Source organism: Filobasidium floriforme (assembly GCF_021052385.1).
Source record: "Filobasidium floriforme strain CBS 6241 chromosome Unknown HD553scaffold_18, whole genome shotgun sequence".
NCBI classification, from domain to species: domain Eukaryota; kingdom Fungi; phylum Basidiomycota; class Tremellomycetes; order Filobasidiales; family Filobasidiaceae; genus Filobasidium; species Filobasidium floriforme.
In genome coordinates, this window is record NW_025763639.1 from 233,870 (window position 1) to 257,925 (window position 24,056).

Consider the following 24,056-nt stretch of genomic DNA (forward strand, 5'->3'; position numbering starts at 1 on the left):
GCGTTTGATCCTCGTTCCAGTTTCACATGTATCGCTGACGGCTGTTCCAGTTGGGGAGCCTAGAGATTCGGTCAAACAGGCTCGTGATTTTCTAGAGAGTGAAACCCGAGTGGCAGCGGCGGTCGAAGAGGCCCGTTTAGAGCACGAAGAACGCCAAAGAAATCTTCAAATCTTGTTTGACGCAGGTCGGGAAACACACAGGTCTCAACCGCGCGAGTTAGGGGCCCGAATACCCCCCGCTCATCGCCCCATGCCTTTCAGCAGGCTAGCTGCACAACGTGTAGCCAATCTACCTCAAAACAGGCCTTCACCGGGCCACTTGAGCGCCCTGTATCTGCTCCCCTACGTGGCGACTGCAGTTGCTGGCGTTTTCGATGCCATGCACAACATCCTCTTGGGCGTGAACAAGACTCTTTGGCGATCATGCGTTGTTCAGGGCGAATACAAGACCGACAAAGGCCCGGTTGAGTCTGGAAATCGATCGGCATCGGAAACTGAGACTGATGATGTGGAGTCAAATGGAGAGGGCTCTACACGTGGTTCGCAAGGCCTGTTTGGGCCCCGTCCCCCCCGCGTTGCTACCCTACGACTGGATGATCGAGTCGGTGATAAACCATTGACTCTGACAGCCCATCAGTTGTCTTTGATCAAAGATACAATCGGCACTGTGAGTGGAACTTTAAAGGACCGTTTAATGTGCGTTTATGCTGAGTTTCAATACATCTGCACAGGTGATTACGCCTAGCAATCGATCTGTCTTCCCACGTCTGCCATCGACATTTTCGGACCTCAAAGGGGGGTCAATGTCGGCCGTTCAGTGGCGGTGCTTCATGGAGTTTTATGTCCCATTGATTCTCCCCGAAATTGCCCTCTTATCCCGCTCGAACGAGGCCCGAAACACCACCAATAGGGGAAAGTCAAATACTCGGATCACCCCAGAAGAGGTCGAGATGCTGCTTCTACTATCGGGCATCAATCTGGTCTTAATCAGGCCCGAAATCAGTGAGATACAGCTGCAAGAAGCGGAGAAGTTGATCAAGCGCTTGGTACCTCTGGCCCTTAAGATCCGACCGGGCCTTAGAGCCACCCGTAACCTACACCAGTTAATACACATTATAGACGACATCAGGGCGCATGGGCCTATCTACTCGCACTGGTGTATGTGTGGCGAGCGATGCGGCAAGTGCATCAAGAATGGCAACACCAACAAAAAGACCCTCGAAATTACTGCAATCAATGCCCGTTTAAAGGCCAGTACAGCCGGTCTCATACAATCAGTCCTGTCACGCTACACAGAACATCCAGAAGATCAAGAAGCGGTACTCAAACTGGCCTCGTTCCAGTCAGGTTTCCTAAAGAACGACCAGGCTCGTGGGTCATCTGCTTCAGAGCTCTATGCCGAGATGCAAGCCGACGCAGCCCAAGTAGAAGCTGGCGTTTATCGGTCCCTGAACGGCCGACTTCTTGGTCCACTGAAGGTTACTCCAGCACCGCTGTCCTATCTTGAACCCAACCTGCGTCCTATCGTACTCCAAACTCTCATGAACAGTGAACAAAATGACGGGAATGTTACTTACGCCTTCCGTGAACGAGGGGCTGAAGTACCTCAAGGGGAAGACTTGGACAACACCTATTTCATCCAACGAATGGTCAAGAAACATGCCCGATTGGACACCCATTACAAAGGCTTCAATACGTGGAATTTGAAGGCTGATCCTACAACTGCCAACTTGGAGTCGTTCAGGGATCGAATGGCCATTTATCAGCCCTCTCGCAACGTACTTTACTGTACCTATGACTCGCCATCCTTGATATTGCTGGATAACATCCTTACGGTGAAGGCTGCCACAAACGGGGGTCAATCGCGGGAGTTTGTACTGCTTCTAGGCCGTAGAAGCATTGCTTACAGGGGAGAGACCGAGCACGTCTACTCAGATCAGTCAGTATCAATCGACCAATCACTCTCACAGCTTCGTGTTAACCACCCTCTTATGTAGCCCCAATCTGGGTGTACAAATGTGGGAACCCAACCAGTTCGAAGAGGAGCCTTGTTGTTGGGAACTGAATACACACACTCTCACTGCCTTGAGACCCGTCACCTTGCGATCAATGCGGGCCAATCCAACCCTGAATGACCCCCGTTTAGTATGGGCTAGTATTCCTTGCACTAGGGTCTGACTTGATCCGACTTGATCGAGCCAGTGAAAAGACTTTCTCATCAAACAGGCCGTCTTGTTGTTCGTTTGGGTACCGTTTGAGGCCTTCTAGTTAATCATGATAAATCGATTCGGAATCGCTTACGAGCTTAGTATCTTATAGCAGATAAGTGATCGCTTCTCAGGTGAGCGCTCAAAACGTCTGAACGGACATCGAACGCTCATTAATCGGACCCCAAAGACTTCTATATATGCTACAAACAGATATTGATACATGTCGTAAAGAACTCGTAAAAAGACACAGCACCTCGTAAGTTAACATTATAAAACGGGCTCTAAACCCGCCTCTATTGCCTGCGTTGGCCCCCATATCGTCGTGAGAAAAGACGTCGTATACTTACTTGGTCGTGAAAAAAGGCCGTAACGTAAGTCGAACACAAGAAAAAACACGTCGTCGTATCGCCGCTGACTCGGCCCGTTTAGTGTCAGTTCAGACCCCACTGCTCGCACGAACCTCAAGTGCAGGTGACGCCGGTATCCTCCTTGTAGAATTGGATGGCGGCGGCCTTGAGCTCGAACGAGTTTAAAGTGGCCCCAACCGGGCTCTGATAGACCCCGATCGTGTCCCGAATGGCGACGTTCGCGCCCTCCTCGAGCCACTCGTCGAGACTCTTCATCGCGGCGTCGTTCGCAGACGGTATCGGATCGGGGTATATACGGGCCCAAAGTTCGGGCTTCTGGGTCTGGATCTTCGTCCGAACGTCCTGGCGAATCATCGACCGGTAAATCACCCACAGCCTCGGGTCGCTCTCGTTGGGGACGTTCGAGTCGTTGGCCGAAGGGGGCGCCAAGTCGTCCCGTTTGAGGTCCGTTATGGGCCAGAAGCGTCGGGGACCACACCAACGGTTGCGCCAGGTCGCTTGCTTCCCCTCTTGAGTGACCGCGAACTCCCGATCGATGACACTGGCCGCTTTGATAGCCTGATGTAGGTGGTTGATGGTGTGTTTGATGGGGGTTGACGAGGCAGAGTATCGAACGAGAGGAAGAGGAAGAGATAATGTTATCGAGTAAGTACTCAAACACAATCGGTATCTTAACGGGGTCTGAACAGGCTGGAACATACCTCGTCGGACATCCAACTCGGCCAAACGACCTCCCAAGCCTTCTCGGCCTTCTCCTTACCGAGTACGATCCGCCGGTACGTTTGCCACGCGTCGACCCCGATATCCTCGGCCTCTTGATCCCCGTTCGCGGGCCGTTCCATGTCGGGAACCCCGGGGTACCTCGCGTCAAGTCCTGGCTCGTCGGCCTTGTAGAACGACGGTGCGAAGCACCTCTGCCTTAAGTACCTATAAACGGCCCTTTTTTGACAGTCATGGAGGATCGATTTCCCCCACATCTTCTCTCGGTCGGCGCAGGTCTATACGGAGATGAAGAAGGATCTTAGAAAACAGAAACGGGCATCAAACAGGGGTTAAACGGGACTGACTTTCAACGATTGACGGTCCGACCACGTCACCCTCGACTCTCCACCAGCCTCAGAGTTCTGGGGGGCTCGACCGGCCTTGGTCCGAATCGTCTCCGCGTACTTATAGATAGCGGTGACTATCGTATCCCGTCCAGGGACCGGTTGATCCCCGTTGAACTCCTCCCAATCGTTCTTGACGTTGGCCACGCAGGCGTCGATGAAGGGTGCCCATTCCCTGTTTTGATACACGTTAGTTGGGTCCGTTTGGAGTGCGTTTAGGGACTCACGGCTTCTTCACGTTCTTCCAGTCAGGGCGCCAAAACGTCACCTTCCCTTCCGGTCGAGTGATCTTGACGGTCTGTCGACCGTCGCCGCGAGGAACGGGGAAGACAGCGGGGTCTAAACCGTCGTTTTTCCACTCCGGGTGGGTGCCGGTTAACTTCGTCTTCATCCCGACGAGAAGCTTCACCGTGTGGTGAGCGTGTGCCTGCAAAACGAGGGTTAAACGGGGTCTAAACGTATGCATCACAAGCAAGAATAGGCTTACTTCCAGAACCTTGTTCCTCCCGGCCTTCTCCTTCTTCTTCGGCGACGACGACGACGAAGCACCAACGGGCCCCGATTGGGCGTTGGTCGGGGTCGAGGCGCGGGCGCTGCCGGTGATGTCCCGAACGAGTTTGGCGAACTCAGGGTTGCCGTAAAGAAGCTGGAGGACACCAGCAGCGTTCATCTCCCCAACGAGTGGCTTCGAGGCCTGTTCGACGGCCGATTCCGCCTTGTCCTCGCAGTCGTCGACTCGCTTGCGGAGCCTCTCGATCTCCTCGTAGCGCTCGTCGAGCTCACCAAACAGGGCCTGAACGCCCACCAAAGTCCCCTGAATCTCCCCCAACCCAGCCGCAACGACTCCGAGAACAGGAAGCGTCTGCTTCAACGTCGACACCAACTCCTTCGTCTGCAACTTCTCAACCTCCCTCCCTTCGGCCATCAAACCGACCGCATCAGACACCTTCTCGACCAACTTGTTGACGGACCTTAGGCTCTTGTCGAACCGGGTCTTGGCGGCGGCGAGGTCGGCAGGCTTCTCGTAGGGGGTGGAACGGGTGTTAAACTGTCAAGATGGGTGTGACCGTGGATCACGATCAGTAAGCAGTCAAACAGAACGATCTCATAGGCTCACGAGGTCCTTGATGGTAGTCTTAGGCTATAGACAGAAACAAACATCAAACGGGGATTGTTCAGGCTCGATAACACCTTCCGAGAAGCCCAAAACAACAACATCGAGAACTTACGGCGGCAGGCATCTTGAGAGGTCGTAAAAAAAGATAGTAACGTTAAGGGGGTCGTAAGGGGGTTCGTATGGGCTAGTAAGAGGTTCGTAAAGACTTTGTTTGATGTTTTATAGACAAATAACGATTTCGAGTAGTATGTAGTAAGTTGTAAGTCGATTCGAGCTTCTCGGTCGAGTATGAGGGGGGGGGGGGCGACGCGTACGGGGGTGCGGATACAAATAATCGAGAACAATAAGACCGTGTTCGAAGCCCGTTTAGAGTGCGGTTGAGACCGGTCTACAAAGCGACATAAACTGGCATGGAACGGGGGTTAAAGTGACCGCGTGTACCCCCCCGTTTAGAGATTTGTCCCCTAACAAATGGCGCGTCTAAACTAGCCCGTTTAGAACTCCTCTCAACGGGGGTAAAACGGTCCACGCGTGAACTCCTGTGAGTGTAGCGAGGCTGTATAAAGCTAAAAACGAGTGTGAATTGCCGGGAATATGTGAGAAGTGATGGGACCGAGAGAGACAAAGACGATGGACGCTGCGAGGGGGTCGAACACCTTTTTCACCTTCTTGAGTCGAAACCAGGCAAGGCAGAGGGGTCGTCCATTGTTTGGGAAACCGACCCTAGATCTCGTCACGACTGCTCCCGCCTTCTGCTTCTGGCTCCTTTCCCCCGACCGGTCCGCGCCCCTGCTCGTCCTGCCTCGTTGCCCCGAAACAGGACCAGGCGATCGCGTGTACGTAAAACGGCGACCATCGCTCCGTGCCGCCCTGACGCCGTGTGTGTGCCCGAACTCACCGAAAGCGGTGCAGTTCCCTCCGCACCCCGTCCGCCGTCTTCTTCCAGAAGGGATCGTCATGTTTCAGATGACAGAAAAAAGGTTGTGTCGGTGTGTGAATCTTCTTCGAGCAGAAACTCACAGGCGGACGGACGATCCGCGACCACACATCACACGACGCGTCGAAGCTTCACGAAGCGATCATGACTTGCCAACTGTCTTGCAAGTGTCCAAGCTATCTCCTTGGCCCGTACACGCCGTTAGGTAGGTCTGATCCAAACGACATATTCCCGGTCATGGCGGTATACGCGGGATCAAGAACACGCAACGTCGGTCATGGTCTCATATGGTGCACGCGACCGCCGAATCACAACAAACAACAACCCATGGCGAACAGCAGCACGAGAGACGACGGGTAGATCCGGATGATGGAAGAATGGAAGGCATGCGTTGCAAGGCCCCCGTTCGGCAAAACGTCCAACGTTCGAATGCGCGGCGCGGCTCCGAAGATGGTGGAGGTGAAAGAGAATGGCGTGCAAATTGGACGGTCGATCTCAACCGAAAAAAATCGATTTTGCTATGTTTGATCGGGTGTACACAGGCGAAAATGTAGGATCAAGATTGGGAATGCTCGTCGATTGCTTCACTGACACTCCGCGCGGGGAGCAAATTTAGGTCTTCGAGATATCGACCAAACTCACTGTTTCGTAGCTGTTTCAGGATATCAAAACAGTTTCCACTGATGTTGAACGCCAAACAGTTACCAGACTGATCGAGACTCCCCATATTAGTCCGAAACTGTATCCAAACGATGTCCAGCCAATCACGACCTAATCTACACCCTGTTTGGGTTAAATCACGTGACTGATCGAGTTTCGAGCCTGTTTACGATGTCAAGGTTCGAACTATTCCGACTTAGCGACTTGGGCAGCAAAGGTCTGCCACGAAAGGCGATATTCGCCACATCCTTCTGCTTCTTGGTCATGTCATTGAGATCTTGTGTACATGACCAGCTTCGTAGATTCGTCAGACCTAGTGTACCATCGATCTAGGCCACTCCTCAATGTAGAATCGAACCTCGGACAACTCCGCCAACGAGGACAATTGGGGGTTGCGGTTGAAGATGGCGCCTTCTCGAGACGTAAGCAGTGATCTTCTCCTCTCTCAACTGCAGACTTGCCTCTCATCCTCAATTCCATATCGTTGGTACAGAGGTTTTGTGCCTGTGCCACTTGCTCGCAGTGGCCAGGCGGTCGCAAATCGGTATCTTACGCTACCTGGCACCGTCACCAACGCAATGCACCAGAACCGGGAACGAGAGCCCTTGCTACAGCTGCAGCTCGTCAGCAGCAATCAGGTAGCAGTGGTTCTCTCCAACACCCCAGAACTCGATCTAGTAGCCCAGACGAACCTGTAAACCACGATCCCCCCGACGGCCCGGACGGACCTGCGAATTTCGATCTCTTCGACGGCCCGGACAACTCCTCAGACATAGATTCTCCCTTCGAACCTAATTCGCCTGTACGATATCCAGCTCCACAAGTGGACGAGCCAGAACAAGCCGACAACAACTTCCGAAATCTGGCAGATCCTGTCGAAGAACGCTATCGAATCGAATCCCCCGGTCTCGGTGGAGCCACCCCCCGAGTCCATGTCAACAATCTTCTCCGTCACCACGATCTCGATCCATCTACTCGCCATATCTTCACCGTAGCAGCTCACGCTAAAGCTATGGGTGTGACCAACGAGGTTGCGGATCTGATGTTGGATCAGATGTCAGGGCACCATCGGCTCTTGACCGGAGACGACTTGCCGGATGCTACATCGAACATTCGTACTGCAGAAAGCCGTCTAGGTGTACATCCCGACGATTACATCACACGGTACATCGTCTGCCCCGGACACGAGTGCTGGAATCTCACGCTTCTCAGCGAGCTCTACTCTCTCGACAGTCCTACCTGTAATCGGGTCTTACCCGACGGATCAGCGTGTCAAGAGGACATCTTCACTTCGATCAACACTCAGCGATTCCCTATCAAAGTCCTCCCGTATACTAAGATATCACTCGGCCTTTCCATGTTGCTCCAAGACAAGGAGGTGGTCTCGCACCTTCAGGATTGGCGGCAAGACGATGAGAGGGATACCCTGGAGCCCGACAATGCCGAACCTTACCCCCGTGATCAACCCTTCTGGACGGACGAAACGCTGCTTCATGGCCTGTCAGACGGTTCTGCGTGGCGTAGCAGTCGGTGTGACCGCGTACGCACAGTAAGGGAGGATGGAACTGTTGGATCGCAGCATGTAGACGGACTGGACGTGCAACGGCACAGCTCCCTGCCATTCGGATTGAAGCTTATTGTCAACCTCGATCGGTACGTAGGCTGTCTCCTGGATCTTCTGAAATCGTTTTGCTTACTGCGAATACTCCTCCGTAGGTTCGCTATCAAAGAGATGACGAGGTTCTCGGTCGGAGCGATCTACGTCAGCTTAGCAAATCTGCCTCGTCACTTGATCTTTCGGAAACAATATACGCTCCTGGTCGCCGTCATTCCCGGGCCTAAGGAACCGCCTACCACGGCGCTCAATCGTGTCCTTGACCCTATCGTCGACGACTTGCGCCTGTGTGAAGAGGGATTCATGACGCACGTTCGGGGCTTGGCGGAGGAGCAATTCGTCCAGTGTCGTGTTCTTCTGAACGCTTCAGATATTCCTGCGACGAAGAAGCTCATCGGTTCGGTCGGATTGAGCCACAACAAGCACCCCTGCCACTACTGTGGTATTTCGAAGGATGACATAAATAGCGCCGAGGGCTACAACTGGAGAGGTATGCCCCGTCCGTCATCCCAACATACATACCCCTTACACGACTGACGCGCTGTGCGTTTGACAGACCTCCCTCCGAAGGATGCAGGACGTATGCTCGACGCCTGTTTCGAATCTTACCACGCGAATCCAGGACGACAAGCCGCTATAGAACGTGAATTCGGCATTAGGCATTCGTCCATCATGAACGCAACGGAGTTCGAGCATGCTCGCTCAAACCCAGTCGACCCTATGCATAATTCCTTCCTGGGCCTGGTCAAGTCCTTTATAAACTTCCTCTTCCGGTTCAACCTATTCGAGGGAAGAGTAGATGGAACAGCCAGGGCAGTCCTTTTCACCGATTTTTTCGAATCTGCCGAGTACCCCGGGCACTTAGGACGTATACCGGAGAGAGTGGCGAAGCAATTCTCCTCTACACGCAAGAACGCGGGGTCCGGTCTCAAAGCTGATCAGTGGAAGCGTGTCATACAAATGCTTCCCGGGGCTTTATTTGCGGCTTTTCGAAGAGAAGGGACGACCGAAATCGACAGTCGGCCCCTCGACCCATATCAAGGACAAGAGGCCGTCGACCCAGGCTCCCTAGAAACATTCGAAGAGGACTCAGGCGAAGACACCGAGGAAGGGGACGCAGCCCCAGCCCGAGGCCGCGGTCGTGGAGGACGCCGTTCAAGGAGTCGATCTCTTTCTCAGGCTGGCTCGCGGGCCGGATCGCGGGGACGACGGAACGCACGTCCCGCTCTTGTTGTCTCCAGAGACCGCAACGAATGGTATCTCGCCGGGATACAATTAGCGGCTGGACTGCGTATTCTACACGCACACTCTTTGAGTGTAAGAGACGCCCGCAACGCTGTAGAGGATCTCTCTCAAGCCTCTCGCCGGCTTCTTAATTTGGGGGTCCGCCTTACGATCAACTGGCACATCGCTATGCACTACCATACATTCGTCGAATTATACGGTCCATTGAGTGGTTACGGAACATGGGCCTTCGAGAGGAACAACGGCTTGTTAGCGAACGTAAATCACAACGGCAAAGAACGTGACCTCGCCACTACTCTCGTTCGAAGCTGGATGAGAGAGCTTCGAATCGCTGCGGTCATCAACAATCCGGCGCCCGACGCCACAGAGTGGGAGAAGGAGCTCATCCGAAGATTAATCGAAGTCAAGAAGCGGGTCATGGGCAGCCTTATGCTCGAGGAGGCACGAGGAAATGCAGCGACGCATTATATTCGTCTTCCTGAACCGTTTCAGAAAGGCTACCCAGTCGACTTAGTACATCAGGGTGGGTACCGGGCACTTCTGGAATACGTGACCATATGCCATCCAGAGTATCGCTTCGTCGACCGGGCTTTCATGTTCTCCGAAGATCCGATTCTTCCCGATCGTGGCCACTGCTATCGGCTCTATACTCACGCCATCTTCAACGGATTCAAGTGAGTGTTGCGCCTTCGGTTCTTTCCGATTACAACCCTCGTGAGCCTGATCGGCCTTCACTCGTCAGATTCTGCTCTGCTTTGTACGGTCGTACGAAGCGAGGTCAGTATGCACTTGCCAAAGTCAACAACAACGGCAGACGAGAATTGGTCCGCCTCCGGAGTCTACTGCAGTGTGAGCTCTCCGTCGACCATATCGAGGCGCCTCTCAAGTTGGACCTTGCATTGGTGGACTACTACCGGCCCCATGATGGCTCGAAGTACCCCTGGCACCAGCGATCATTGGACTTAGGACTGCGGTGTTACGATCCGGTACCTCAGGCTACAGGTTATATCCACATCGAGAACCTCCAGGCTTCTACAATCGTGGCTCAGATCGAAATGGACGAGACGGTCCTGGTATCAATGTCGTGCGATAAGGTCAGTCACCCAGCCCATCGACTCGACACCGGGCTGAGCTGATTCCCCAACCCTTCGAGACAGGACGGACACGAGCCCGAGTATTGGCTCGAGAATGACTTGGGACCTGCAGAGCCAGTTCCCGAAGTGGACGGCATATGAGGGGATACACCCCAGATAGATAGCGACATGCTGAGTGACAGTTTACGGGCGGTCCCCGGGATACAATGACGTTGATGTCGATAGATTCTACATTTTATGCGATGAAATGACATAGTAGGTCGACAGAGACCGACCTGGGCGTTGCCTTGGCGAATGCATGCTGACCTCCTTCCTTTGAATTAATGCAGCGTGCCGTCGTAGTTGATGAATTCTTCGTTGATCGTGGGCTCGTCGTGAGTCGTAGAGGCCGGATCGTTCCTGGCCTCCTGTCTTTGACCAGGATGACGAGCCTGTTGGACGTTTTCGTGAGATTGGTAAGCGTAGCGGGGGTCGTAATGGTGGGGACGTCCTTGAGGAAGGTAGCTCGAGTCGCCCGGCACGGGGTCATAAAGAGGGTGATGGGTAGGCTGGGGGATTCCAAATCGCTGGCCGACGGAATCCATGTGATAATCGGCGGGAGGGTATTGACTGATAGGGTAAGTCGACTGTTGATGGTATTGCGGTGGTTGATATTGCTGGCCTTGCTGGGAAGTATAACCAGGGCCCGAGGGTAGAGCACCGTAAGGAGATTGAGCCGGCTGACCTTGAGTTCCACGGAAGAGCAGACGGGGTTCATCGCGGACCGGAGAAGAAGGTACGTGTTGCCCATAACGACCGGCCTCCGGACGATCGCTCACCACAACCCCACTTCCAGGAGTGTGAGCAGACTCCGAAGGGGTGCGGGTAATGGACTGAGTCGATCCGTTTCCATTGGCGAGTGGGAGTGGCGTTACACGGGCGAGAGGACTATCGCTAGGCCCGCGATCGCTGATGTCGGTGTCTTCTAGCTTCCTCTTCTTCGCGGTGTGGGACGCAGGAGCAGGTGCGGCTGGGGTTTTCGCAAACGCCATCGAGTGGTCTTTCCACCACGTCAGTTTGCATACGTCTGCAGGATCGGTGGGGAAGTCGACGGGGACCACGTAGGCGCTGACGAAGTCTTCCCACTCTGGCTCGGACAGGATCTCTGGATGAATCATCCAACGCTGTAAGGAGAGGGAGAGACCTGCCAGGTCCGACGGCAGATATGGCTGCACGGGAAGCCGAACAGCACCATCGGTGGGTTGCGTGAAATCTGCACCCCGCGCCCTAATCCCTTTCGGTTTGGAATTGTTGATTTCTTTCCAAATATTCAGGTACTCCTCGCTATAAAACGCGTCCCAGTCGGCCTCGTACCACACGAATTTGCCTTCATCCTTCTCGACAGATAAGCCCGGTTGCACGTATACGCTGTCAAGGCAATTCCATTTCGAGTCTCGATACTTGGGTGTAGCTTTCCGTTTCTGCGTGATTGCGTTGGCCATCTGAACACCGGGAATCACTAGATGTCAGTTGGTACTGGGGTCGTCAAACACTGTTGCGATACTTACACTCCGAAGCTTTGACCGCAGGTTCGTAGACGTTTTCGCCTCGGTTTCCGCAGCGAAGTTGTCTTTTTCCAGCAATTCTGCTTTCAGTCGGTCCAACTTGTCCTCGTCATCCTCATCCCGTTCGGCCAACTCCAATTGGCCGATCTCATCCATCAATGCGCTTCTATCGTCACTCGACATCCATTCTTTCGACAGCTTGGTCTGCAGGGTACTGGCGTATTTGGCGAACTGCCGTTTGATGACGCGCTCATAGACGTCGCAATTCCCGTTGTACGGCGGGATGCTGTCGAGGTGAGTACCGTATGGAAGAGGAGGAAGGTTTCGTTGGTGCTCGAGGACCCTGATGAGGTTGGCCGTCTGTTCTTTGTTGACTCCCTCCCAAGCACCTAACGAGTAGTCCCATCGCATGACCGGATCACCCTCTTCCCCGGAGGCGGCCGTCAGCCTTGGCCAGTCGTCTAGGCTCTTCGGAAAGGGAGACGGGGTAAAGGCCTTGCCTCCATGCAGGACCTCGATCGCGCTCCGGACGAACGTAGTGATCAGGGAACGGTCTGGATCAGACACGGACACCTTCTTTCCCCTTCCTTTCGTAAGCTGTCCGTCCTCCTCGAGAACCTGAGTTCGCAGGAACGTTAACTCCTCCTCCATCGCGTTCTCTCGAGCTTGTGCGGCCTCAAGGGCCTGGGCGAGCGTTGTGACCGTCTCGTTGAGCTTGGAGAATTGGGTACGTAGATCTTGAACTTCGAGCCGCAAGTTTTGTTGGTCCTGATATGCTTCACGCTGAGCCTGGCCGGGTGCTGGCAACTGATAGGCAGGTAGGCCGGCAGGTCTGGTCACCGTTCGATTCGTCGCAGGCCGGCTACTAGTAGTGCTGGAGGGGCTGTTGAAGGGATAAGGGGCGGAAGGTATGGCGTTTCTCGATGGCGTCTTCGGAACTGCAACCCGAGCTAACGGGGCTGGTGTACTGCTTGCGTTCGGAGCCGAGGTAGAGTTGGTATGGGGAAACGGGTCGACAGATCGTAACGGAGGTTGGCTGGCCGATCCAGGGGAAGGGGAAGGAGCGACAGAGCTACGCCGGAGATCATGACGGGTGTAAGTGCTTGACCGACTGCTAGCTGTTCCACTTGTCGTGCTGAGCTGAGATGTTTGTGTTGATTGCGACCCTGAGTCCTGCGCAGGTGCGTCTGGTTGCGATGTCGAGTTCGAGGAGGGTTGTTTGCTTTGACTGGTGGAGGAAGAGGAGGTCCGAAGAGGTGGGTTAAAAGACGATCGCGACCCTCGGCCACCGAATGGCGATGATAGTGGGGGCATGTTGCTTGAATCGTTCTGGACAGCGTGAGAGCCGGTGGATTCCGATGTGCCTACAACCTACGGTCAGTTCAGAAGCCAGAGTCAGATGGATCCTGCTTCATGAAGCTGACCTGAACGACGTGCTTACCAGGACGACGAGATCATCAACACTCCCAAGGAGCTACTACGTCCACTCCGGCCGCCTTTCGTTCGTCAAGCCCTCAATCTCAATCCGTCGAGTCCGGTGAGCTGTAAGTTTTATCGAAGGATCATGCAGACGGTCTAGTGCGATTTTTATTGTATAATTCTAAGTCCCCGTTGTAGTATGGTATATCGAAATTATAGCCAAACGAAATAGTAAACAGTGTCCAGATTAGGTCTAGACGGAGGTAATCTCGGTACAATCTGGGAACGCGTCTCGCGCCTGTTTGGGCGACGCAGATTACTTGTATCAATCTGGGCTGGCCAAACTGATTCATCTGATGCTTGTATGACGTGTCAAAACGCGTTGCGAAACTCGACCGAAACTCGACCGAAACACCCTGTTTCGGTCGAGTTTCTTAAGCTCAGATTCGGTCTCGCCGCGGAGTGTCACTGATGTGCAAGGCATCGGGGGGAAATAGTCGTTGAACCGGACGCTATGAAGATTTATCGTGCCAAAACGGATTAAACAGGGCAAATCGGGCAAAAAGCTTCTTCCTCGGCAGGGCTCGAACCTGCGACCCCCGAGTACCATTCAGACACACAAAGTGAATAACAGCTCGGTGCAACTACCACTGTGCTACGAAGAAATAGTTGATGACCAAAATTTGGAAACAAACTTGATAGATAGACAATGCTAGCCATACTTTCTATAATCCTTGATCGTTTGTCCAGCTCCTCCTTTGAGTAGCAATGACCAGGGGCGTTCTGATATATTGGAGATCGCGGCGGTATATGGAAGGCTCTGATAACTCCAGACAGTATTTGAACAATGATGTTCTGCCCTTTCCTGCGGGTTGAAATGCGATTCTGATTTCATTGCGCTTCGGCCTTGGCAGGCCCTTGCAATCAGGACCTGAGTGCACCGCTAGGTTATTCTCAACCAGACCTTAATCGAGCGGTCTACATCATATATCATCGTGCCCTGACAAAGACTCATCATCGAGTATGTCGGATGGTCTCAAATGTACCCGCTGCAAGAAGAAGTCCCCTTCAACCTGTTCCATATGATAGTCCGAACGTGCTACATCCGTAAATCGGCGGAAGTCGGGCCCAGGTAGCATCGCTTGCCGTGTCAATGAGTAAGCGCAGTCTATAATGCGACGACCGCATATAAGCTGGTATTGCACGAGCGTGCTATACTCTTCGACGTCATCGATGGCGATTGTGACCAAGGAAGACACGGCGCGCTGGAAACAAAAAGGTGCAAATGAATGCGCCTAGACGATTTGACTTGAACACGATGCGGATACCAATCGAATTGGGTCCATTTGAGCAGGCATACAGCCTGTAGGTTGCACAGGATTGCACAGCCGGGTGACCCAGCGGCGTAGCTGGAGAGCTGTTGGTCGATGAGTCTGACGGGGCCCCATCGTGAGGTAGCGCAACTGCAATTGCATGACGAATTTCAGTTCCAGCATGTTGACTCCAAAGAAACGACTCATGGAGACCCTCTGAACTATCGGGAGGGAAGACAGACGAGCAGTTCACACCTCGAAATAAAGGTGCACGAAGTATGCAGGTCAATTGGGGATTTCATCATATGTTAGCTGCGACTTCACAGTACCGGGATTCGGGTAACAGAGACAAGTAAGAAGAGAAGAGCAGCAAGGTAGATCTACAAATTCCGGTTTGAGGTGGGCTTTGATAGCAAAGCGGTGCCGATCCGTTTGTGTAATATCGTCAGGACGCGGGTGTCAACTACGCTGACCTTCGCAGGGTAGGGATGTTTCATGAACGACTATGTCCAAGCGGTTATGACAGCGATGCATGATCATGTGGATAGAGTTTGAACAGGATATGTCAAGCTGATAGGCGTTGTGTCGTTAGACGATACAAAACACGTAGACATCTAAACATTGCCGTTACCAGCCATCCTGGCGGCTTTGAAGCGCGAAACCTTTTTGGGCTTATCGACTACCGGCTCCTCCTCCGCTTTCGCCTCTATGATGCTACCCTTCTCCTTGATCGAACCGACCAAGGGAGTTTTGCTCTTCCGCTCGGTAACCACCTCTTCAACGGGGTTCTGCTGCGGCGCGACTTCCTCCCTGACTTTCGGCGCAACGTTATCATGGTTCTTGACCACCCTCATAGCCTTGGCCTGAGTTTCCCTCGCTTCGTCTTCCCTAATCATCTCTTCCACCTCCCCCTTGCCAAGCCGAGCGACAATCTCCTTCTTCTTGTTCTTGGCAGCCATCTTGTCGCGGAAATCAGCTCGCCATGCCTTTTGCTCCTCCGTCTCTCGCTTGAGACCTTCGGGAGCGTCAGCGAATTCGTCTTCAGATTCATCCTCGGCCTGGAGGATCAGGTTGCCATTTTCAAGCTTGCCGACCCTGATCATCGATGGCAGGTTATCCACGCCTGGTATGATGGTGGGCAGGCTGACAGACGGAATATCATCATCATCCTCGTCCTCTTTGCTTACGTCGAAACTGCGCAGATTCGCACGTGGCAAGAGCTTCTCGCCAAACGAGACCGCTTCGCTCTTGATCTGCGCCTCGTCCACCTCGTCGCTGTAAAACCCGGTCTTGCCGTCCTCGTCCACCACGCCGGTCCATCCTCCAAGGGCCTTTCGTCCGAGAGCACTACGCTTCTGATGGTACGCCATCGCGGCTTCCCTTGCCAGCAATCCTCGGTCCATGTCGAAGTTGACCGACTCGGTATCCGAGTATTCGTACGATTTGTTCGAATCGACGTCGTCATCCTCTTCGGCACTATCGTCGTCGGCCGGTGCTTCTGGCGCGTCCTCGCGCCCATTGCCATTAGCCTGATCGAGTTGCTCCTGCAGCTGAGTCGCCTGTACCTTTTGACCAGTGATGGACTCAGGGCTAGGCAAAGGGATCGCTTCTCCCGCATCGACATTACGCGGTTTAGACGGAGCGCTTCGCTCAACGATCCCTCCAATCGCCTCTTTTCGCTTCGGTGCGACTTTCAACGGCTTCATCTCGGCGATTTCGGGCACAGCGCGTTTCTCAACTACCGGCCGAGGCGGCTTCTCGACCACCTTGAACTTGATCGGATCGCCCGCTCGATCGAACCGGCTCGCACCCGTTCCAACAGTCCCGTTTCCGTTCGTCGAATCTCCCTCTGGTGGCGGTGCGCTCGTGTTGGAAGCATTTCGTCCTGGTATCAACCCGTTCGCCAACGCCTTGTTCCTCATCGCAAACAGACTCTTTCCCTTGCCACTCTGCGTACCACTAGCGTCATCGTGAGACGGAGCGAGGGGTTGCAAAGTATCCGGCAGGGGTAAAGGTGGCTCTCCGGTCATCTGATCCAGCTGGGCCTGGAGATCCGCAGGCAACGCGAAATCAGGGTCCATCACGATCTCCGAACGAAAAGGCGCAGACGAGGAAGCAGAAGGGGCGCTAGCCATCTTGCGCTGTGAAGCCACTTGAGCCGTCTTTATCGAAACGGTGGGAGCGGAGACGTCCTCAACCATCTCGATCTTAGTACTGCTCTTGCTCAACGAGACCTTAGGCGATGCGACCACCCTGGTAGGCAAGGCTGACGACGTCTTTTGGCTTCCATTGAGGAACCCCTTCTTGAACCCACTAAACAGCTTGTCGTTACCGGGTTTCGCTGTCGTCGTAGTTTTCGGTGCGATATGGGCGGGCTCTTTCGTCAATCCGTCCTCGTCGACGGGTTTGTTCATGATCGGAATAGCTTCCCCTTTCTCGTAGGTCCGTACTTTGGCCTGAGCTGCAAACGTCACGCTCTTTCTCCGTTGAGGAACGGGAGCGGACTCATTCTCCTCATCACCTGGCGACGGGGACGAATCCGACACCGCTTTGCCTTTCCCCTTGTCCAGCCTCGAAGCCCGTTCCTTGATATCAGGAATCTTCTCGACCAGGTCGATGGTAGCCCGATCTTCTGGTGTCGAATGCTTCAGTTCCCTCGCGGCGAGCATGAAGCCCGGCTTGGCTGGTGCTGTCATAGGCTCGTCCTCAACAACCGGCTGTGTCGCTGCAGCTTTCGGCGATTTCTTAGAGCGTGATCGATTTTCATCCTCGTCCTCATCCTCATCAGGGTCGTCCGAGTCAAACAAGCGTTCCCGCAACTTCTTCCTCCTGGCCACAGCAGCCGCTGACCAATAGTCATCTTCCTCCTTCTTCGCACCTCCCGCTTCCTCCGCTTTCCCTGACGTATCACCCTCGCTTATATCCGCACCGCCATCCACCTTTCCGCCCTGACCTTGACCCGCTTTCACCTCCTCCCTGATATCGATGACCGGTAATCCTTCCTCATTGATCACCTCGTTCCCATCTTTCGCCCCCAAGATCTCTTTCAAGGGACCTCGAAGGGTTTCGGGCAGGGTTTCTATGGCTTTGGAGATGTCCCGTACCCCGCGAGCAGGCTCTTCTTTGTCTCCTTCTCCCTGAGACCGGGGTTGAGGTTGATCTGCAGCGGGAATGAGCTTCGTAGGCCTGGGAAGTTGGTCATCCTCATCGTCAGAGTCGTCAGCGTCCTCGTCAGAAGAGCTTTCTGAATGTTTGTCCGTGATTAGATCCGTTGATGACATGGATATTGTCGTAGGGACAGGTTCGTCCTCGGATTCAAGCCCATTCGTCTGGATACTGGCTGCTTCTGCTAGTCCCAGCTTCGGTTGAACGTCCATGTCGACCTTCTGCAATTCTACTCTGGGATAAGAAGCATTCCGTATCCGTTCTTGCAGATCTTTGAGAGCTGTAAGACGGCAGTCGTACCCCAAGGATCAGCTCATTGAGAAGACTACTCGACTTTAGACTGTTTGTAGCCGAAAGCTGACACTCACCCTTCTCCTTGCGTTCGAGATACCCCAACATCTCTTGTTCGGTCATGTCCACCCACCATTCGTCCCCCAAATGAACCCTTCTGAGCGCCACTTCCATCTCGGCGATCTGTTCTTTCTTCTCCGTCCTTCCCGCCTCTGTGTTTTCTGTAGAAGCCGCTTTGACCTGGCTCGGGCCTGCTGAAGCTGCACCTCTAGTCGAGACCGACCGGGTCAAATAGATCGCGAGCTCGCCGAGTCCCTCGAGTTGGGCGTGAATATGCTGGGATAGGTCGGACGGGTCGTATGGGAGCCCAACACCTGGTGGCATGATTTGCAGAGTACTAAGAGTGCCGCAGATTCCACAGAAGATGGTCCAAGTTGGTTGTTTATCGTTGTTCGAGCTACTTGGTTATGGGAATGCATAGGTTGTCGAAGTCTAGCCTGGAATCGATCTTCGTCACTTTCTGAAGCAACTCTCGCGATCCATAAGTCACGTGAAAAGGTTAAAAGTCGGCGTTCCGGTTTGACACTGATTCGAAACGTAACGTCGTCATGACCATCGTTATATAGCTACAAGTTCGTCGCAGCGTCCCACACGGGTTGCTCAGTCCTCCGGCTCCGAGGCCATGGTCACATCATCACCCTCTTCCGTCGCCCCTCTACTCGATGCCACATTCACCGCTTCTGCCGCCTCTGCGTGATCGATTCCTGCATCGGCATTCCCTTGATCGGCTTCTACCGGTCTTGATCTGGCAGCACCGTCCCTCTCCTTGTCAAGATCCATCCCCTCTTCCTCTTCCTGCTCCTCCTGTTGTTCCTCCTCCTCCTCTTCCTCCTCGTCTTGATCTCCATCGCCGTTCTCATCGCCATCCCCATTCCCATTCCCGTTGCTTGCGTCCCCTAGACCTGAACCTGAAGCGGACTTTGATTTGAAGTTGTTCCTACCTCGGCTGCTCTCTCCGGGCGGTTTGTTCTTGGCTTGTTTCTGGATCGCATCCCAGGCTGAGTAGTTTGCAGGGGAAGTGATATTGTTACGCGCATGTTTCATTCATTTCGAGGTCGATGTCAAGGTTTTGGATGCAGAGTGAATCGAGATAAAGTCAACACAGGCAATCCAATCGCTTCAGCATCCTATCATATACTCAAGCAGATATCTAAGATGTCGAGTCAGGAAAATCTACTGACCGTTGATCTCATCAGTCAACACTTCCTCCATCAAAGCCACCCCTTCCTCGCTCCCGCCATACTGGATCATAGAGAGGGCCTGGAAGACGTCCTGATAGGCTACTGTCTTTCGGCCGGACGAGTCTGCGTGGTCGTGAGCGCTGTGTAGCGGTTCGAGGTAAGACAGGCGAGGGAGATGAGTATTGGTTTCTGGGTCACAGATAGTCGAGACGGGTAGGTACTTACGCAGCAGCTGCAGAAGAGAGAGAGAAAAACGAGATGAAGAAGAATCGATCAGCACCTTTCTCCCTTCTGGTTATATGTAGAGAATAGCGACTGACCGAGATAATTGATGAACACGGTCGACGATTTAATGAGTGCCGAGATGACATCCTGTGACAACTTTGCCGAATCTCCGACCTGTCGTCCACGCAGAGCCGAATTGACGAACCAAACGTCCATGATCATACTTGCGTGAGCTGCCTTATCTCTTCGATAAACATAAATGACGATCTGTCCACTCACCTGCGATCTCGCCAACCTCGTCACCGTCGTCCGCGGGAGGTCGAAATCGCCCAACCCGGCCATGGCTAGGTCTTGCTGGGCTTGAGCAGCTTTCCGTGGATCGACAGCGGCGGGCGGGGCAGCTGGTCGAGGCATTGTAGCTACTGGATAGGACCGAGGTGAGAAGCTGTGGACGGAAGACGAGAAAGCCGAGAAGGTCGATAGAGTCAGTCGGAAGGTTGACGATCTTGACGATTTGATAACCCCGGAACACGAACTTTGACACTTTAGCTGATTGACGCGACGCGTTTGAACGCGAAAACGACCAAACTTCGATGGATTCTCGGCCTCAGCTAGCAGCTAGCAGCTAGTATTCTCTGCTTTTGACAGAATACCTATCCGCACATGCTGAGCTTTTCGCTATCATTGGTCGGCGTAAGGTGGATACAGAATGTGACACAGCAGAAAGATCGTAAAGCGGTGGCAGACAGCCGGAAAGTCCGCATAATGCTTATATTATCGGCGTTCCGAGGTGTTCAAACATGAGGTCGTACAAACGGGCACATGAAAGCTCGTCATATGGAATCCCGAGTTGCGAACTCAAGCAGCCTGGATACCTATCACCGTCTCAAAACAGCCTTGCCTCGCCGCACAAGCTCGACATTCTCCACACATCGTCCTTGCCACTCGACCGTTTCATCTCTCTCTATGCCGGCGATCCCGATATCGACGATAGCAGCCGCTAGTACAGCGTTCTGTATAGCAGGGCCGACAAGGCCGATGATGTTGGAAGTCAAAGACGAAGTAAGGACCACACCCGGCCGAACGACCACGGACGGGATGAGTGGGTGGGAAAAGGTATCGGTGAGAACCCGGAGCTCGTTCTGACCCTACGAAGCGTTACCATCACCAGTCGGCTCAGTCGAGGATAACGTTTCGTTACTTTGTCGCTGCGATCGGATGGGCTCACCCGGACTTTCCGCTCTTGATCCAAGAACCAGAGCGACCGGGACTGATCCTTCTCCACAAGCGCTCCGCTAAGAGAGACAAACTTGAACCCGAGGAGATCCTTCTCAGTAGATATGCGTGCAAAGGTGTCCAAGAACGCTTGTGGGTAGGTAAAGGCGAGCAGGTGGGCGATTTCGGGGGTTGGAGGCATGGCTAGTCCTAGGCACCTGCCGTGACCTTGAGCGTTAAGCAATGTGCGAAGTGACCAGTTTGCGAGCTTGGCAAGCTCACCAGAGACACGCTCCGGCAGACTTCCAGGTCTGGATCATATCATCGTCGAAGTGGGCAAAATCGGGGACGATCTGAACGGTCACTCTGGGTTCGTGGTCGTATTGCGGCAAGGGTCGACGACTGAGAGCGATGATCGAGGTGATCCTAGGGTCCACGACGCAGCGAGCGAGGACTTGTTGGCCGATATAGCCAGTCGTACCGGTGACGATTACTTTCATCGTTAGGCTGAATGTACAGTTGGTTTCAGTGGATTAACATGCAGATATTGCCGTCTTTTTTGACTGAGGGCTTCGAAGATGTATTATATGAGGTCGACACCTCGCCAGATGACGCGGCCTCTCGGATCGTTGCGTGGTGAGCCGGCACCAACTCTGATGATTCTCCTGGAATATGGGCGAGGCTGGTATCCTCAGCGAAACGTCTTCACCCAGTGTTCAAAGCAAGCTTCGGGCCTAGAATTGATCCGGCTTCATTTTCCCACCTCTACGTCGTCGGGAGTCGTTAATGATGAGGGTAGCGAGGGTAGCGATGTCGAAGGATTGCTTTACCGAGCTCGGGGATTGAGGTCGACGGAAGGGGGGCGACGCGCATCTTTCGGCGATGATCGCCATATCGACATCTCCATCTTGCTGCCTTGAGTGGTAATAGTCACTGCTCCAGCTCTTCATAAAAGCCAGCTCATCGTTCTATCAAGACAACGTAGGTAGGCATGAGAAGAATAGCACAAGGTGAGTCTTCTTCCTCGATCCCGGATGAATACGCACTGATATCGACCCAAACCACGCTCAGGCACGCACTCGACCGTCTACCACCTCTCCTGGTCAGAGCTCGACCCTGAGATCCGTCGTCGACTCGAGGATTGTCACGATCAGGATGTTGGAACTCTTGAACAAAGAGGCAGAGGATACTGCATCAAGTCTGTACCGGTAGAGATGGCCGTCTTGTCTCCTCACGACGTACATCAAGAGATCCACCTCCTGTGTAACCTGAATCACCCAAACGTGAGTCTTCTTATCATACCGTCATCATATACCACCTTCTGCTATAACCCAGTGTCAGTATCGTGGACTGATATGTCGGTGCGAATTTACCGTAGCAACCCCTCAGATCATCCGCCTGCTGCATCACACCCTAATCCCGCACCCGCAGAGAAAGGCATGGGAGCTCGTCTTCCCGTACTACAAATGGACACTACAGGACCTATTGGATGATCCTCGGTTTGCGCCGGGGGATTATCCTGGATATGAAGATATTGCCGAACCGAGGGACGGAGACGAGCCTGGGGATACACACTTCGGGTCAAGCGCGGAGCAGACGGGCGGGGAGGTGAATTTTCTAGACGGCTTGTTGCAAGAAAGACAGCAGGAACAAGGTCACGGTGGGTTGCCAGCGAGATTACCACCGCCCTCCATCCTCAGCCGGGAATTTGGACTGGACATTCCACCGACGCCGATACCATCATCTCTGCCGGACTCATCTTCACAACGATATCGGCCTCCCTCGATCCGCCGTCGAACGTTCGAGCACATAACAACCATCATAACCGCCCAGCTCGTCGCTGCGTTGGCTTACTTACATGCGAGAGGGATCGCTCATCGGGATATCAAACCCTCGAATGTCTTGCTAGATGTAGACGACGGCAACTTCGATGTACAGGAACCACAAGACACCCCCGATCCTACCGACCGCGGAAACTCCGACCCATCGGACTCGGAAACGAGACTTACAACCAAGATTCGACTGCCGAGGATAACGGTCAAGCTGATCGATTTTGGGATCTCCTTACAACCGAGCTTGGGGGAGTCGAGCATCCGAGCCCGTTCCGCTGCGGGTCCTCGCGTGACTCAACGAGGAGGAGTGGAGCTTGATAGGGCTGACGATACAGAACAGGACGGTTCCGATAGAGGTGAAGGTGACGATCTAGGTGGAGATCTAGGCGGAGGTCCAAGAGGAAAAGGAGATGGACAGGGATTCATCTTACAGGTCGGAAGCGGGTAAGTCTAGCCCCCTTACACACACCCTTCCTCGTTCCTCTATCGCAAACGGGACCTAACGAAAGTCTCACCTACTGTCTATACCACTTCCCTGTTCTTCGCCCCCCGATTGAATTGGGAACTTACAGCGCCTACCGACCGCCCGAACTCCTCTTCTCCCATACGCAGTACGATCCGTACGCGCTCGACTCCTGGGCGTTGGGGTGTACCCTAGCGGGGTTCTTCACTGGGTTCGTCTGGTTGCCTGAAGGAAATGGGAATGGGATCCGCGATGGGTCTGATCAGGTGGGGTGTGCGGCGGATGAGGCAGATAGGGAACGGTCGGATGGAAGAGGGAGAGAGGGGTACAAGCTGCAACGACCGAGAGAGGAAGAGGAAGATAGCGAGGACGCAAGCGAGGACACCGAGAGTGACGCGTTGGACGACCCGATCGTGCCCCTCTTTCACCGGTCCGGACGGAGCGCGAACATCAAGCAGAAAACATCCTCTCGACCTCCGACCAATCACGTGGCTCCGAGCGACGACACCCGTGGCAGGTGGAAACGCCAGAAGCTCTTTGACGGCGAGTCGGGTGAGATCGGGCTGGCCTGGAGTATATTCCGGGTGATGGGCACTCCGGGGTCGGAAGGGGGTGGGGAGTGGAAGGTCAGTCTACGGCCAAGAATTGGAGGAGAGAGGTCGAGCTAATGTTCGGTCTGTCGCACTCGCCAGTCTTTCGGTTCGTTGCCGGACGCGGGCAAAGTATCGTTCGAACCCCGACGCAAGGTCCCTTTGGTCGACGTCCTGCCCTTCCTCCCGCAGGATGATGATTGCGGTAATACCATCCAGAAGGACGATGACGACGGATGTGCTGGGGTGGACTGGTCGGACGTGTTGAACTCGTTGATCCGGTTAGAGCCGAGCGAACGAGCGACGATGTCGAGGTTGAGGGAGAGTCTACTGTCACGTGATGCATACGAGTTTTAGTTTGCCTTAGCGTGAGAAAGTGAATCGGGCCGTGATGACGCGCGTGACG

The 24,056-nt window shown here is 53.9% G+C and overlaps 5 protein-coding genes and 1 non-coding gene across 6 annotated transcripts; 1 reads left to right on the forward strand and 5 right to left on the reverse strand.

Annotated features, from left to right (window-relative positions):
• Window positions 1-10,672: 10,672 nt before the first annotated feature.
• HD553DRAFT_344132 (uncharacterized protein) lies at window positions 10,673-13,210 on the reverse strand (the record flags this gene model as incomplete). Its single annotated transcript, XM_046182950.1, has 2 exons — window positions 10,673-11,833; window positions 11,900-13,210. The coding sequence occupies 2 exons, from the start codon at window positions 13,208-13,210 to the stop codon at window positions 10,673-10,675; spliced, it is 2,472 nt and encodes an 823-aa protein (XP_046034687.1).
• A 674-nt stretch (window positions 13,211-13,884) lies between these two features.
• Window positions 13,885-13,980, reverse strand: HD553DRAFT_t84. The gene has a single exon. It is a non-coding gene; the product is annotated as a tRNA-Asn (tRNA).
• A 975-nt stretch (window positions 13,981-14,955) lies between these two features.
• Window positions 14,956-18,539, reverse strand: HD553DRAFT_315550 (uncharacterized protein). Its single transcript, XM_046180502.1, has 2 exons — window positions 18,162-18,539; window positions 14,956-18,073 (listed from the first exon to the last, which is right to left on the reverse strand). The coding sequence occupies exons 1-2, from the start codon at window positions 18,466-18,468 to the stop codon at window positions 15,243-15,245; spliced, it is 3,138 nt and encodes a 1,045-aa protein (XP_046034688.1). The 5' UTR covers window positions 18,469-18,539; the 3' UTR covers window positions 14,956-15,242.
• A 111-nt stretch (window positions 18,540-18,650) lies between these two features.
• HD553DRAFT_315551 (uncharacterized protein) lies at window positions 18,651-20,029 on the reverse strand. Its single transcript, XM_046180503.1, has 5 exons — window positions 19,830-20,029; window positions 19,646-19,724; window positions 19,551-19,557; window positions 19,326-19,465; window positions 18,651-19,142 (listed from the first exon to the last, which is right to left on the reverse strand). Exons 1-5 carry the CDS (start codon window positions 19,962-19,964, stop codon window positions 18,745-18,747), a joined length of 759 nt encoding a protein of 252 aa, XP_046034689.1. The 5' UTR covers window positions 19,965-20,029; the 3' UTR covers window positions 18,651-18,744.
• Window positions 20,030-20,201: 172 nt separating this feature from the next.
• Window positions 20,202-21,541, reverse strand: HD553DRAFT_315553 (uncharacterized protein). The gene is made up of 3 exons (XM_046180504.1): window positions 21,048-21,541; window positions 20,779-20,983; window positions 20,202-20,698 (listed from the first exon to the last, which is right to left on the reverse strand). The coding sequence occupies exons 1-3, from the start codon at window positions 21,263-21,265 to the stop codon at window positions 20,429-20,431; spliced, it is 693 nt and encodes a 230-aa protein (XP_046034690.1). The 5' UTR covers window positions 21,266-21,541; the 3' UTR covers window positions 20,202-20,428.
• Window positions 21,542-21,914: 373 nt separating this feature from the next.
• On the forward strand, window positions 21,915-24,053 carry HD553DRAFT_315557 (kinase-like domain-containing protein). Its single transcript, XM_046180505.1, has 4 exons — window positions 21,915-22,048; window positions 22,155-23,041; window positions 23,170-23,686; window positions 23,753-24,053. Exons 1-4 carry the CDS (start codon window positions 21,980-21,982, stop codon window positions 24,005-24,007), a joined length of 1,728 nt encoding a protein of 575 aa, XP_046034691.1. The 5' UTR covers window positions 21,915-21,979; the 3' UTR covers window positions 24,008-24,053.
• The last annotated feature ends 3 nt before the right edge of the window (window positions 24,054-24,056 follow it).

Bases quoted from the DNA above. Each gene is read 5' to 3' on its own strand.
- HD553DRAFT_315557 (XM_046180505.1), top strand. From the start codon at position 21,980: ATGGCCGTCTTGTCTCCTCACGACGTACATCAAGAGATCCACCTCCTG. The intron at 22,049-22,154 runs GTGAGTCTTCTT...GCAACCCCTCAG, and splicing joins GTAACCTGAATCACCCAAAC to ATCATCCGCCTGCTGCATCA. The intron at 23,042-23,169 runs GTAAGTCTAGCC...GGGAACTTACAG, and splicing joins ATCTTACAGGTCGGAAGCGG to CGCCTACCGACCGCCCGAAC.
- HD553DRAFT_315553 (XM_046180504.1), bottom strand. From the start codon at position 21,265: ATGAAAGTAATCGTCACCGGTACGACTGGCTATATCGGCCAACAAGTC. The intron at 20,984-21,047 runs GTGAGCTTGCCA...AGGTCACGGCAG, and splicing joins TCTGCCGGAGCGTGTCTCTG to GTGCCTAGGACTAGCCATGC. The intron at 20,699-20,778 runs GTGAGCCCATCC...AACGCTTCGTAG, and splicing joins ATCAAGAGCGGAAAGTCCGG to GGTCAGAACGAGCTCCGGGT.
- HD553DRAFT_315551 (XM_046180503.1), bottom strand. From the start codon at position 19,964: ATGCCTCGACCAGCTGCCCCGCCCGCCGCTGTCGATCCACGGAAAGCT. The intron at 19,725-19,829 runs GTGAGTGGACAG...CGTGGACGACAG, and splicing joins CGAGGTTGGCGAGATCGCAG to GTCGGAGATTCGGCAAAGTT. The intron at 19,143-19,325 runs GTCAGTAGATTT...CAAACTACTCAG, and splicing joins GTTGACTGATGAGATCAACG to CCTGGGATGCGATCCAGAAA.
- HD553DRAFT_315550 (XM_046180502.1), bottom strand. From the start codon at position 18,468: ATGCCACCAGGTGTTGGGCTCCCATACGACCCGTCCGACCTATCCCAG. The intron at 18,074-18,161 runs GTGAGTGTCAGC...GCCGTCTTACAG, and splicing joins TCTCGAACGCAAGGAGAAGG to CTCTCAAAGATCTGCAAGAA.